The sequence below is a fragment of the Agelaius phoeniceus genome, chromosome Z, assembly GCF_051311805.1.
Source record: "Agelaius phoeniceus isolate bAgePho1 chromosome Z, bAgePho1.hap1, whole genome shotgun sequence".
In the NCBI taxonomy this organism is placed as follows: domain Eukaryota; kingdom Metazoa; phylum Chordata; class Aves; order Passeriformes; family Icteridae; genus Agelaius; species Agelaius phoeniceus.
The window spans coordinates 72766327-72781339 of record NC_135303.1 but is presented as its reverse complement, the minus strand read 5'-3'; the positions used below and the strand labels follow the sequence as shown (position 1 = coordinate 72781339).

Below are 15013 nucleotides of genomic sequence, written 5' to 3'. Positions count from 1 at the left end.
ATGAATAATTCTGATGTTCATATTTTCAAGAGTATCTGAAAATCCTATTCCATATGACACAAAATTTGGAAAAGCCTTTACATTCATACTTACTACCAGTAGGATGAAACTATATGTCACTTACTGTGAGGGACCAAAATCTCCTTGCCCCAAATGCAAACACAGTTGAGACCATCCTTGGTTATGCATCTGAGCTGAACAATGTATGAAGACATAGCATTTAAATTTGAAATGGTGACATTGGAAACATTGCTTCCTACAGGCACCTAAAAAAAAATCATTTATGTAACAACAATAAAACATTATCTTATATTAATTGTTTTCTCAGCCTAAGACCAGCCTTCTGACTCAGTTGAAAGTAGAGCTTCCTGTCATCAAATAGGAATTATTGCACATTTTAGTCAAGCTATTTTCATTCTTTCAAGGCAACACCCTCTTTTTCATGAACTTATTCTGCTCACTCAAGACACTAAGTAACCTGGTCTAAATATAACTTTTAAAATCAATTAAACGTTACATATACTGAAAAATAAAAATTTACTTAACTCTGAGCCTTGTTAGCATCCTCAAGAACAAGAAGTCAAGGGAAAACTAAACAATAAAAAAAAGCCCTTATCTTTAAAAGTGTCATTGCGTCTGAATAGATCCACATGGCTGTTGTCTTAAACAGCATGACTGGAGTGAATGTGTGGCTGCCTGTGTGCCTTGCTGCTGCAGAAGAGATTTGCATCTGCAACTCTCTTCTCCAGTGATGGCACTGGAGCCCCAGTAACTGTTCAGGGAATGGAGTTTTTCTTGAAACAAAGAAGCCACCCATGTCTAAGGAAAACCCTGAGCTGAAAAATACAGAGAAAATAAGAGAAAATAGGATAGGAAACTGTTGTTATCACTTAAACTCTTTCCTAAAGCCCCCCAAAACCAACAGAGCCCCACTGTAAGGTGAACAGCTCTTCTCTTTGAATTTCTGCAGTACTTTATTTTTTAATAAGTTAATTATTTAACTTCTGTAGGAGTGTGCTCACCTCCCTCTCCTCCACTTCCCCTCCATCCTGACCTTTATTTCTTGTAATCCTGATTAAGTGATAACCACTATCAGCAGTCATATTAGATGTGTCTTGACCAGCATCTGACTCAAAGTCGATTCGGGGCAGACAGATAACAACATGGAAGACAAGATAATATGAAAGACTGATTTGAACAGTTCATCCACCTTCTCATAGTGCTGGTTAAGATTCAACTCAAGTCAACATTGGAAGAAGCTAATATTTGAAGAGAGCATGCATGTATGTCTTTAAGTGTCTCATCTTACCCTTTAAATAGGGGATAGCCCACAGCCTGTTGCGCTCTCCTGCACAGCAGTGGGCTGGCTATAAAATGGGATCTCTTGAGTAAGGACAGTAATCTTAACTTCTGAAGATTACTCCTCAAGGATGACAGAGTATTCATCTCACCAGATACTTGATAAGTGAATTGGAAATTAATACACTGAAAAAATAAAATCTCAATTAAATGATACAAAGGATTGATTGTGCACATACAATCCTTTAGATATAAACTGTTGACCAGGTCTGGGACTAAGTCTGAATCCAGAAGCAACTAGACTTGCAGGGGCTCTGAGAATCATTTTAGAATGCAAGGGGAGCCTTCTTTAACTATCATGACCCAATTAAAATGTCTTCCTCACAGTTCTGTCTGACTCTGTTCTCTGTGAAGCAATCAAGTGCTCATTGCCATCTACTCCTGTTAAACCCCTGTCACATTTATTACCAAACTTTGCTAGATTTCTGTTTTATGTCAATAAACATAACTTCTTTCTTATGAGTGAAAGGTATTACTCTTAAATGATGTTGTCCATGACAACTTCATATAATTTTTTGCTAGTCGCAAAAGAATCCCACTACCCACAATATTACAGAAAGACTCCAAACAAGAGGGGAGTGGAATGGATTTAAAACCCAAATGTTAAATTACATTACACATACATTTATCCTACTCTTGATAAACACTAGCTTTTTACATCCTCTATGCATGTATGGCTGTGGCATTCACATTCTCTGAAAAAATCCCTTCACCCAGGATTTTTCTCCTGGGAAGCTGAGAAGCCTCAGAGGAAAGGAAAACAATAATTATCTCATTTGCTTCTCCTGGATGGAATGTGTTTAAAGTTTGTTTACCCACAGGTGATTGCTTCATTCGATTTTGGTGTGAGTTGTTTTGACTCTTTGGCCAATTGGTGCCAAGCTGTGTTGGAACTCTGGAAAGAGTCACGAGTTTTTCGTTATTATCATTTTAGCATTCAGTAAGTATCCTCTCTATATTGTTTAGTATAGTTTAGTATAGTACTCTTTAATATAATAGTATTACTTTTTATTACCTTAATTTTAATTACTATAATTTATTACTTTACAATACAATAGTATTGTAAAGTAATAAATTAGCCTTCTGAGAACATGGAGTCAGATGCATTATTCCTGCCTTAGTCGGGGCATTCCCTGTAAATACAATATGTGGTCATACTCATTTACTCACCTTCAAGCTTAGCCTATTATATTATTAGGAAGAGATTACAGCCTAAATTCAGAGCATCAGCTGAGACCTGGGAGATCATGAATGTTCATGACCTGTAGTCTTGACTCATTTGTGTCACCCAGTGTGGATGTCTGTACTAGTTCCCCACAGTACTCATGTGAATCTTCCATCTCCCCTGTCTCCAAAACGTGCAGGGCATGCATTTGTACTGCTCTGAACCTTCTGTTCTTCCATGTACCACGTGCCAGACTGTCTGCACCTGGTTGTCTGCCTATTGTGCTACTGGGTGGGCTACGCATGGGTAACTGGCTGCCCTCGGATGGTCTAGGACCTGTATGCAAGTGAACGAGGGGACCTTTCCAAGACCTGAATGTTCTTTGTACTGAGATGAAACATTTCTTTCATGGGCCTCTCAAAGTACCTCTTCTGGAGTGGCTAAATGAACCAGCAGTCAGCTACAAGAGAAATGGGAACTGAACAGTCCTGTAAGAAGACATCTATGCAGCAGTGGAGGAAAGTGCTGGAAATTCTTTTATATTTAGCACAATAGAGCATGACCTCTATATTCATTGTTAGTGCTTCATTTTGTACACACAGTGCTTAGTACAAATACCAGAGATTAATGTGGCCTTGTGCTACCTCCCTACATCTGTGACTAATAAACTTGTTCCAGTTAATGCTTTCTTGTTTACTTCTATCAGTGATTTAATATGTACTAACTAATATCTCAGTTTTGAGAACAAAGATTGTTTATCAGAGCAAAGAATCATAAGAGAAGTACATTATGACCTGATGACATATTTGAGATAATCCCAAGGAGAAAAGATTCGTCAGAAGATCTGGAACCATATCCAAACAAGTGGAAATAATCAGCATAAATGCACGTTTTCAGGAAACATGAAAATACAATAGATTCAGGAATATAACCTGGTCTCTGAGGTTACTGGGCATGTATGCTTTGAAGAGAATTAGCCATGCATTCAGCACTGCTAATGAAATAATGTTGGCTTCCTAGTCTAACAAATATGATGGAGAGTTTATTTCCCAATTTTCAGGGACAGGGTCCCCAGCACAGGCAGGACATGGACCTGTTGGAATGAATCCAGGGTAGGGCCACCAAATTAGTGGGATGGAGTACCTCTCCTGTGAGGAAAGGCTGAGAGAATTGGGATTGTTCAGTCTAGAAAAGAGAAGGCTTTGGGGCGGCATTATTGTTGCCTTTCAGTACCTCAAGAGAACTTCCAGGAAAGATGGGGCAAGACTATTCACAAAAGCATGTAGTGACAAGGGGCAATGGGTGTAGACTGAAAGAGAGTAGGTTTAGATTAGGTATTAGGAAGAAGTTCTTCACTGTGAGGGTGGTGAGGCACTGGAACAGGGAAGTTGTGGATGTTCCATCTCTGGAAGTGTTCAAGGCCAGTTTGCATGGGGCATCCTGGTCTACTAGAGTGTGGCCCTGCACATGGCAGGGCTGGTTGGAACCTTCCAACCCAAACCATCCTATGACTGTATTACAGGGAAATTATTTCTCTTCTTTTCAAAGAAGAAAATCTGGAATACTTAAACTAACCAAAAGTATGTAAAGTATGAATTATTACCTTAAAAAACAAAGTGACCTGATCTCTAATCTGTTTGAAAATGTAATGATACCAGCTAAAAGAGCAATATTTAAATCACTGAAAGTATGATTTGGGTCTGTGTTTACATGGCATTTCTGATATTCAGCTTTTGCATCACTGGAAATCGTAGTGTCTCACTGGTAGGTTAATGAACCAGATAACATGCTATTCTATTTTACTTTGGTTAAAGCTACTATTCCTTCTTTCCCAAACATTTCATGATTTGTTAGAACCAAACTAAGGTGCCTTAGTGGGATCTGTCTACAAAATGACTCCTTGCTATGCCACCTTGCAATCCTTGTGCTGCATATAATATGTGCAGCTGAGCTGACATTGGAGCACCTTGTATTCTCATGAGATTGTCATCTGGAAGTACTCACCACTGTCCATGGAGCAGATTCTGTGAGTGCCTCCCTGTATCTCAGCTCATATGGTGTATGAGCTGTGGGCAGGTCCCACTTTATTATCAATTGGTTTGTGATCTGATAAGCATTTATGTTAGATGGTGACAAGCACTTTCCTAAAATGGGGGAGATACAGTTGTTTAAAACACAAGAGAAGCAGGAAAGCTTTGGTAATTACATCTGTTGAGTGTGGTCTATAAAAGTTAAAAGACTTGGCACACAATAGTGAATGCTGTGAGACTTCAAAACACCATGGAAATGAATTACTAAATCTTTATGACATCAACAAAATACAGTTGTTCCTTTTGCCTTTCTTTTGTGAATGCTTCTACTGATTTCAGGAACACTCTTTTTCTAAGCAGTTACTATCCTGAGTGAGGCTGAAAGGCAAAATCAAAATGTCAAGAGTACCTGTAATCATGAGTTGTATAAAAAATATCCAGAATATCTTTACATTTCAGTAAGTGCAAATATACTTTCATCTCCCTCTCCAATAAACACAATGTGTCCAAAAGTCTTCCATAAAGGTTACACTATTGATAATTTGGGTTGTACTGGTAGTAACTCCCAGCAGACAAGCATTGGTTTTTCTTGGACCATGATTAGTCTGAGCATGTGAAGTTTTGAGAAGCTCTTAACATCAGTTCAGCGAACAGATAGGTAGGGAATCTTTAAATAAACATTTAAAGGTCCTAATAAATAGAGATGGTTTTTTCCATATCTTTCTTTTAGCAGTGTGTAATGGGTAAGAGGCCTTAGAAAAGAGTTGAATTTTGAAAAGGTTTCTCCAAATTCTAATGCCCTATATCAAGGATTCCTTAGGTACACAGTGTTGAGTCAATCTGCTCTTTGTAAACCAATACAAAGAAATTCGGAAAACCATCAAAGAGAGCATAGAAAACTGGTTAAGTATGGTACACAAATATTACTATATATTTTTCTGGATATGGATATTAAATATTCCAGCAAAATATTTAAAGTAAAACCCTCCTCCATTAAAACATCATAGGCTTCTGTTATTAACTTCATTCAAGGAAGTCAAACTGCATCTTAGCTCTCTGAATCAGTAAAAATAACAGGAGTGTTTTGGGAGCTGAAATTTTGGAAATAATCTTTACAGAATACAGCTTTAGCTGGGAACTGCAGTAACACAACTTGTGAAGACACTGTACCTGCTTTGCTTGGTAAAACTGAGATGTTCTTTCCTTTTGCACAGGTGTCATTGGCATAATTCACTGCTATCCAAATGGTTGCAAATCTCTCAATGTAGAGATTCTTTCGTTCTATTGTGATGGAAGGTGATGATGTGTTTCGCTGAAAAAGTTTTCGTATTTTGTTCCTTCAGAGAAAAGGAAGCAGAATGAAAAACATTTTATTGGATTACAGTTATTTTTTCCTCCCTGCCCAAGAAAGCAAAATTATAGCAATTGATAGCTTTCCAGATACTTCTACACATAATTCCACATCTGGAAATCTTGAAGGTTCACCTTGAGCAGCTTGAAACAGCAGGATTAATTCATGCACCTCAGTAATCCTAGCAAATTTAAATATGCAAATCCTCGTGTGGTGGAGAACTGTTGAATTCCTTAATCTTTGAAGGCATAGCATGATACAACCAGATCTGCATGACCTTCTTTTGTACTTTCAGTGGGATATACAGAGCATTTTGAAGGTATAAAATTAGGTTAGAAATGACTTCATAAAGCCTCGCCTCATAAAAGGGAAACCCAAATTCCTTTTGAACAGCAAAATTTCCCAGTTACATGAATCTAAATTGCCATAAAGTTATGAAAAGCTTCTTATGAGTTATGTGCCTGTCTTCTGACTTCTGTTCCTGCAAATTGTCAGAGTTTGATGGAGATATTTAAATGTCACCTGAGTCCTCAGCCCTTTAGATTCCTCCTGGTATACCTAATATACACAGCACAGGAAGTCCAAGAGTTTTAATGCCTTACATACTACTTTGCTGCCTACTTTTTTCTTGTCTCTCTCATTTAGTCTCTGCCACACACAGGAAAGATTTTTCCAAGGTTGAAATTGTGCAAGTTCAGTGTTATTAAAGAGAGGACTAGCATACTAATTGCCTAGCTATGCATTTCAAGTATTAAATTACACACATCATGATTCAATATTTAATACCTGAGAAAAACTACTTGAAGGTTTTCCTGTCTTCTGCTTCAGGCTAGTTGTGAATCAGTCATTAAAATTTCAAAGCATGATTGTGAATTCTTGGTTGGAACTTTTCTGTGGGAGTGTTTATCTTTAATCTTTTTCTTCCTGACAACTTAATCACAAGGAGTAAGGACAAGGAACTATTACAGCGTCAAACTGATGTTACATGCAGGATGAGGTGATACCCTCTTCTAGGCAAGGTAAAAGCCTTTAACATGTGGGTTTTTTCTTTCCTTTTAACCCAATAGAGGAGGAGATAGTAAGTTTGTCTTCAAGACCACCGGGTGGAAACTTAGGAGACTGAGGTTAAAGTCCTGACTCTGACTTGGAAACATCACCACGTCTGCCAGGGAATTGTCTCCCTCTTCCCCCACTGATATCTTCTTTCATTCTTTTATCTGCCTTGTCTGTTCATGACATCAACCCTGCAGCCTGGGAACAGCACAGTCTGGTTTTGGCTTATGACTTTGAGAGCAAGTAGCTTAAAAATATTTCAACTGATAACATCTCTTCAGAAACAGAGCTGTTTCATAGATGTTTCTGTCCTTACAAAAAATTGGTATTCCTTGAAGTTACAAGAGGCAAGACAGCCATGCAGTAGAATTTGGAGCTTATTGCAAATTGGTGTCTGCTGCTACCTCCAGTGAGAAAATATCGAAGGTGATGGGGAGAGTAATCTCAGCCTTGAGGTGGTTGCTTTGCTCCTGTGCAATGTGAAGATGATCATCCTGGGGAATTTCCCAGAGTGGTGACATTTTCTTAGCTTTAGGAGGTGTTTCTAACCACAGCTCATTTTTAATGACAAGGAGTGGTTATGTGGCCAAACAATCAGCAATGAATATCAGAATTTACCAATGGTATACAGTGTTGTACTCCATGTACCCCATGATAGGGTCTCATGGCAAAGATCATGTCTTCTGATCTCACGTTTCTATTTCTGAACATGCCCCTAATCTCATGGGAGATTCCAAATATCTAGATATAAAATGAGGAAATTCAATTTTGTAATGCAGCTGTAACTGACGATACTGTATTTGAGGTAATCAGTCCAAAATTAACCCTACAAGTTCATTCCATCTGTTAAACCACTACTTGATAATTCAGAATTACCAGAAAGTATGCTACATTTGACATCTCCTTGGGTACATGGTATAGCAAAATAAATAATACATAAAATAAAAGTTTAGTGTCTGTTTATGTTTGAATATTTTGTTTTATTTTTTTTTTACCTTAAATATATCTATGTTGAATAGTCAGTAAAAGTCAATAGCTGCAAATAAAGCTAATTGAGTAAGCAGATCTTTGGCAATAATGATTTAAAGAGTGTGTTGGAGGCATGGTAAGATGTATAATGACTTTGTATTGGGTTTGCATAACAAGGTTTTGGGAGCAGGGGAGCAGATTGCTACAGAGGTGGCCTCCATGAGTAGCTGCAATAATCTTTCCCCATGAACAACAAAGCCAGGTCTAGCTGACTTCAGGACAGACCTGCTGCTGGCCAAGGCTGAGGCCATCATCCATGGTGGTAGCGCCTCTGGGATAATGCATTTAAAAGAGGGAAAAAACTGCTGCCCAACAGCAGCTGGCAGAGAGGAATGAGAGCAAGTGGGAGCAGCAGAGAGCAGCCCACACTACTCCCTGCTGTGTGAAGGGCTGGCACCCCATGGAAGGGACCTTCACTGGAGCAGTTAATGCAGAAATGCAGCTCCATGGGAAGCACTCGTGTTGGAGGAATTAATGATGGACTGTGGGAGTTCATGTCTCCTGTGGGAGGATGCCCATGCTGCACCAGAGGAAGAGTCAGAAGAAAAAAGAAGTGACAGACACAGCATGTGATGGACTGTCCACAATCCCATTCCCATCCCCCCACAATGCTGGGGTGGAGGAGGCAGAAAATTCAATTAAGCCCAGTAAGAAGAAAAGAATGGGGGTGGGGGGGCAGAGAAGGGGAGGGTGTTCCAAGTTTTAGCTATATTTCTCATTACTCTACTCTGATTTGAATGTTAATAAATTTAATTCATTTTCCAGGTCAGGTCTGTTTTGCCCATGACAGTAATCGCTGAGATCTCTTCCTGTTCTTGTCTCAGCCCATGATCCTTTGTCATATTTTCTCTCCCCTGTTGGGCTGAGGAGGGGAGGAATAGAACAGTTTTTGTGATGTCTAGCCAGAATTAACCTACCACTCTCTAACCAAGCTCTTATAAATCAATAGGTATTGATGAGAAGTGATGAATGATATCGACTAGCTTTGTTTAACAACCTCTAAAGTGATGAAATACACTGGAACAAAACTCTGGCAAATGGGAACCACATCTAACAGCAATAAGAGCTTTTTGTTTTCTGAGATAACTTTTCAGACTTACCATTTTAGGTATACAGTATAATTAACTGTATTTGCAGCACTAGGTACTGGCAGCCAGGTGCAGGTTAGATCCTCACTTAATTCTTTGTAACACACCAAGTCATTGTCCCAATCTGAAAGATGAAAACATGTGCTCTGGAAAAGACCCATCACAGGCAACCATTAACTGACTCAAAGGGACTATGAGTAATGAAACCAAATACAAACCAGGCTAGAGTTAGTTGACTAGACCCCAGAATTGCTTCAAAACCATCAATCTCTATCTGAAGTTCAGAACTACACAGTGTTGCTGGATAAAAACAATATTACTTTTAAACTGCCAGCTTTATAAAGAATGTACTATAAAACAGAAGGGGCATAAGATTATGTATAAAATTGCCTGTTATTAATTTTTTAAAGAGAAATATGGGGATTTTTTTGCAACTGAACATACTGTTTTTTCAGTTGATGTGAAAGTAAGCAGTGATGACATTATTAAAGGAACTAATTTTTTGTCTTTAGCGATTAAATTTATGTCGGTATTTCAAAAATCTCTTAAAAAAATGCTAATGACAAAATATGACTGCTGTTCTTTTGCTTTGTGTCTTACTGTCTGAACTATTAATTCAGAAGAATCAGTCATGGTGTCTCAAAGTCCTTTGAAAATGACTCAGATTTTGTTGTTGTTGTTCAGAAAAGTAGACACGGATCTCAATAGGAATGGGATGCTTAAGGTAATTTTTTCCTGATGAGTAGAGTCACACGTCCTCCATACCTGTTAGGTCTAACAAGTTGCCAATAGGCCTATCAATCCTGAATAAAAAATGTTTTGTTATGTGATAAGTAAATATGAATATGTCTGGAGCTGGTGTTGTATCATAGTTATGGTATCTCACAACCTAGGTTGTGAGTTAAAAGATCAGTTCTCTTTTCCTCATTTCTTCCTGCAACCTGAGTTACAAAGTATCCTTGGCATTCTTTTAATCATTGAGATGACAAATGCATTTTGAAGTTAAAAGGTGTTTTGGAAAAAGAAGTCAGTCAAATGAGTATAGTGCTGACTTTAATACCCTCACCTCATGACACTTCTTTTCTCATACTGAATGAATAATGCTTTTCTAATAAACTATGCTGCATCAGCTCAGGTGTGTAGAGGTGCCTTTCAGGAAGGTGAAGATCATGTATTCCTTTTTTCATAGCAATGTGAAACATTACAGAATTCTTTGCTTTTCTAGTCTGGCCACCAAACCACATCTTGGCCTCCTCACCCATGAACATAGCATCTGTCAACAGCAGGAGAAACAGCAACAGCTCTCACATTCTTCTCCTGTTTTACTCTGAATTACACCTTAAATTTACTTGGTGTTTATTGTTGTTTTGAAGAAACATCTGAAAACAAAATCTTTTTGGAACTGCTGTAATACTTCATGTCAATATATTGGTAATATACTCCTGACACTATTTGAAATAAGAATTCTATTAACTCAGATCCACACGGTGTCTACCATATTGCAGACCTGTCTCTGCTTATGCAGGAACAGTGGTTGTTCTTCATGGTCTAAGTTTTGCAAAATCCCCCTGGTCTTTCTCTACGAGATTATGGTACTAAAGCAGACAAAGGAAAAATAGTAGATTTTGTGTGTTGAAATAGTGTATTAGCTTGGCTAACACCCCAAAGCATCCTCCCACTACCATACTACCAATATACTGAAGTTCTACATTGCTTTGTCCAGATGAATATAATGAATGCACACTTTTATTTTCACTTTTCCTGTTTGTGAATATTATGTACATGCACATTAATTTTTATTCTAGTGCTTTCGTTGTTCCACTGTAGTGCTCCACCTTAATAGGTATATTATTAATTCTTCCCAGACCTAGCACAGTACCAGAGCTGTATCTCCAGACTGTGCTCCAAGAGCTATGCAAAGAAAGAAAAAAATTTCTTTGCTCTAAAGAAAATGCAGTTCAGTCTCTCCACTTTACAAAAACTCAAACCAACAAACCACCTACCTTTAATTTTTTTTCACTCTAGAACTTTCTGTTTTTCTTCCTGAGCATCTGGTTTTCTCCCTAATGATTTAGTAGAGCTTAGTCTGGCAAGTTAATTGCAAGGACTGGAAAATTATCCATGGCTAATTTCAGAAGAACATAGTCCTCCTGCAGATGTCTTGCCCAGGGTCACTGTGTTCTCAGGAACCTGTCATCTCTGCTGTGTCTGTTAGCAAGTAGGATGTTCCTGCCCACAATAAATCCAGCACAAAGTACATCAGATGACCACCCACTGCTCCATAATACTCTCTATCAAAATGTGCTGTACTGTTCCTTCCCGCCACCATCAGTAATTTCCCAGTTGAATGGAAAGCAGAGATATCCATCACACATAAACATTAGAACATCCGTGGTACTTTGGAACGGCAGCTATTTGTGATGCGCTGGCTGTGCTTTCACCCACAGCCTGCGGGCTCGCCCGGGCGCCCGGCCCTCACAGACACATCTGCCCGTGCTGCTGTGCCCGGGCTTTCCCTGCGGCAAAGGCGGCCGTGCTTTTAGGGGCGATGCTCCCGAGCGCCCGCGGGAGCCCCCGGGCACCGCCGGAGCCGGGAGCCAGCGGCGTTCCACCCACCTGGCAGCTGCCGGCAGAACGGAGAGTCCCGGGCTGTGCAGCGGCAGGAATCTGGGCAGCACAAGGAGCGGGTTGGGGGGGAAGGAAAAGAAAAAGAAAAAAAAAAAAAAAGAAGAAAAAGAAATGTTGGTCAAGACAACCGCAAAAGAAAGAGGAAAAATGTCGCTGGTGGTTGCTTCTCCCACTAACAGAATTTAATTTGGTCATGATTTTGTTCGTATAGCCTCATCCTTGCGTAGTATTAAGGGCTTTTACTGTTCATAAGCGGCAGTAAGCTGTATGGTATATAAAAACTCACCTCTAACAAGTAAAAAGATAGCTGCCAGCAGAGAGTTCTTCATCTTCTCTGTAAAGAAGCATAATGATTACTATCAACATTACGCTGTCTGCAGTCTATTTTCACACTTCCTTTTCAAACTTCCTATTCATTCTAACCTATCCTGCTACTGGCTAAAAAGAAGTAACAAGTTTATCGATGACAATGGGAAGAACACTTGAGTTGTGTGTTATTAATTATACTTACAAGATCCTAAAAATCCTTCTGGAAAACAGGAACTCTCCACCCTGGTTTTTGTAAGCACTCACAGCGAGATTCTTGAAGGTGTCTGCAGTATCAGCACAGCAAACTGAATTAAGCTTAGGTACTTCTAACTCCTTTGAAAACACCAACTGTCACTGCAAATTAGAGATATTAATATCAGTAAAAAGGAAGTCAAGGTGTTTGACTGAGTCTAATATGAATTCTTGCACACTCTAGAAATAATAGCAGCAGAAGACCTCAATTTGTCTTCACTTTCTGACTTCTCTTATCTTTCAGTGTAATTTCCCTACCTCAAAGATGCTGTATCTACATTGCTGGTACCTACACCAGGGCCCTAATACAGATAAAAGTCACCATAGCTGTAAATCAGATGTTTGCTCCACACCATTGATTCAGAGAACATTCTGAACACAGAAGCCAGCAGAGACGTAACAGCAGTAAAGGGAAATTTTCAGAAAATTTTTCTACTGTGGAAAATTTCCCTTCTGGGCTTAGACAGCTGCTATCAGAGATTGGATCCAGACTTACCTGGAGATAGGCAAATTATTAACTTATCTTGGCAACCATGGTAAATTTCAGGTTGAGTATTGAATAGAAAAAAGTATCTGTTTAAAATTAATCACTTTCCTAAGAGAGAGGCATGCTTCTCAGCATGGTCTGCAGTAGGAGCAGGTGACTAATGCAACAACCATGTCTTATCAGATTTTATGAAGGGCACAGTCATGAAAGGCAAGTGATCAAGGAATTCTGAGTGCTACTGGGGGCTTCCTGTCACGAATTCATTGGTCTTGAGTGTAAGCTCCAAAATGCTGAGGGGTAGCAGATACAATGTATGCCTGCAGGATCCCAGCCCCTGTTATCTGAGAGATCCAAAAATTGGCCTTAGCAATACTTCCAACAAGGAATAGCCAAGAGGATATTAATGATCATCATTTGAGCGTCAATTGATGATCATAAGGAGAAACTGATAAAGTAAAAATGCAAGTTAAATGTGACAGATTTTGACAGTGGGATTGAAGATCTAGAGACTCAGAACAGTGTAAAAGTCAAGAGATGGAGAAAACTTTAACAGATATTTTTACTTTATCAGTTTCTCCTTATGATCATCAATTGGTTTGATGTTCTCAGCATAATCACATTCAAAACAACCTATCCTAAATGAAAACCATGTAAGTGACTCAATGCAAGAGCAAAATTAGGACAGAGCATATTGGAGAGAAATAAACCCAGTGAAACACATCCATATCATCTTTGCTGGAGGTCTAGGTCTCAGTATGAATGCCACTCTCATTTGAAGAAAAAAAGTTAATTCTGACAAGCACAGAAATTACATTACTAGTCCAAATAGCAGAGGAGATATAATCTTGAAAACTGGAATTTCACATTTGGGTGAGGCCAAATTTTTTGCTATAGCTTAGCTATCGAGTTACTATATGTTTAAAGTATAGCAAAAGATAAATTATATTATTTGAGGTAAAATTTGCATAGAACCACTTTTTCAAATGTTTAATATATCACCTGTTTTTGCTACTATGAACTTCTGTCAGAATTGTAAATGCCTGAAGTTTTCCTGTTAATTTAGATGAGGATAAATTATGCCATCTTCTATGATATGTTTTGAAGTGCAGAATGACTGTAGGATACTTCAAGCTTACATCACTTTGACCTAGCGGTTTTTTCAGACCTAGGTGTGTGCATCATTCTAGATGAGGCTCTCCATGAGCACTTCCCCTGTCATTTCCTTATATAAGTTCTGCAGTAGAAGACGTGGCAGGCTCTTGTTCTCCCCAGAATGTAGACTTGAAATCAATGAACCTTTCAATTTAGACTGGAGTAGAACATGTTAATTAATCCAAACTCCATGTCTTTCTCTGTTCCCTTCCTCAACATGATCTGTTAACTCTCGCTCTTCAAAGGGAAAACAATCTCTGAAGACAGGCAGGCTCAGCCAGGAAAATGCCACTGGCCCCTTCCCCCTGCCCTGCTCCTGTGGAGCTACAGCTCTTGTAGCACATCATGGGAGGACTGGTCAAGCCATGAACTTCTGGGTGCATTTTTTGCAGGTCAGCCATGTGCCCATGAATGCTAATGAAAGGGTCTGAAATCTTGTTTGTTGGGAGTTTTAAGCACGTCCCAAAACAGTTTGTGCTATGTGTAACCAGCAACCTTGTTGAAGTGCATTCAGGTCCTGGTGGGCAGCCGAAGCAGAATGCAGACTGCAGAGGTACCACACCAGGAAAGACACTGCATTTCTACTTGAACTCTTACCTTGTCTGAAGTACAAACTGGTGAGGTCTCCTGGTTGAATCAGTATGTGGTTTTGGTAGCTTGCTGTTTCTTTGATAAGCAGCTCCAATTGACTAGAGGTGATCTCTTTCAGGCATGTTGTAGCAAATTCAATATTGCAGCAATTTCAAATGCAGTTTTTGCTGCTTAGTAGTACATGCTGAGATTGTGTATCTTTCCTTTATGGATCTAGAGTCACACAATTTTTACAAGTTACTTCCCATATACCTGCTTCCAATTGGCAGACCTTCATGTCTCTAAATATCTGACAGATTTTTACAGATTGGCTTTGTTTTCCAGAGAAACACATAAATATCTGAATTCAGTGAGCAAATCTCATATGATCTTTGGGGAAAGAAAAATTCTACTCAGCCCTCAGCTATAGCCCCTGGGGGAAATTTGTTGTATTAGGGAGAGTCTCCACCATGAACATTTTTCTCTTGTCTGAGTTCAACTTACAGTATGAAACAGCTTACCTTTCAAACAATTCTATAT

The 15013-nt window shown here is 39.0% G+C and overlaps 1 protein-coding gene across 1 annotated transcript in view; it reads right to left on the bottom strand.

Moving 5' to 3' along the window:
* Positions 1-12150, bottom strand: part of LOC129133138 (interleukin-6 receptor subunit beta-like) — a 35754-nt gene extending 23604 nt beyond the window's left edge. The window contains exons 1-6 of the mRNA XM_054652763.2: positions 11990-12150; positions 11692-11742; positions 9088-9199; positions 5725-5891; positions 4529-4668; positions 125-266 (exon numbers count right to left, since the gene is read on the bottom strand). Of these exons, the coding sequence (XP_054508738.2) occupies positions 125-266; positions 4529-4668; positions 5725-5891; positions 9088-9199; positions 11692-11742; positions 11990-12032 (655 nt within the window). The 5' untranslated portion in view covers positions 12033-12150. The remainder of the gene's footprint in view (positions 1-124; positions 267-4528; positions 4669-5724; positions 5892-9087; positions 9200-11691; positions 11743-11989) is intronic.
* Between the last annotated feature and the right edge of the window lie 2863 nt (positions 12151-15013).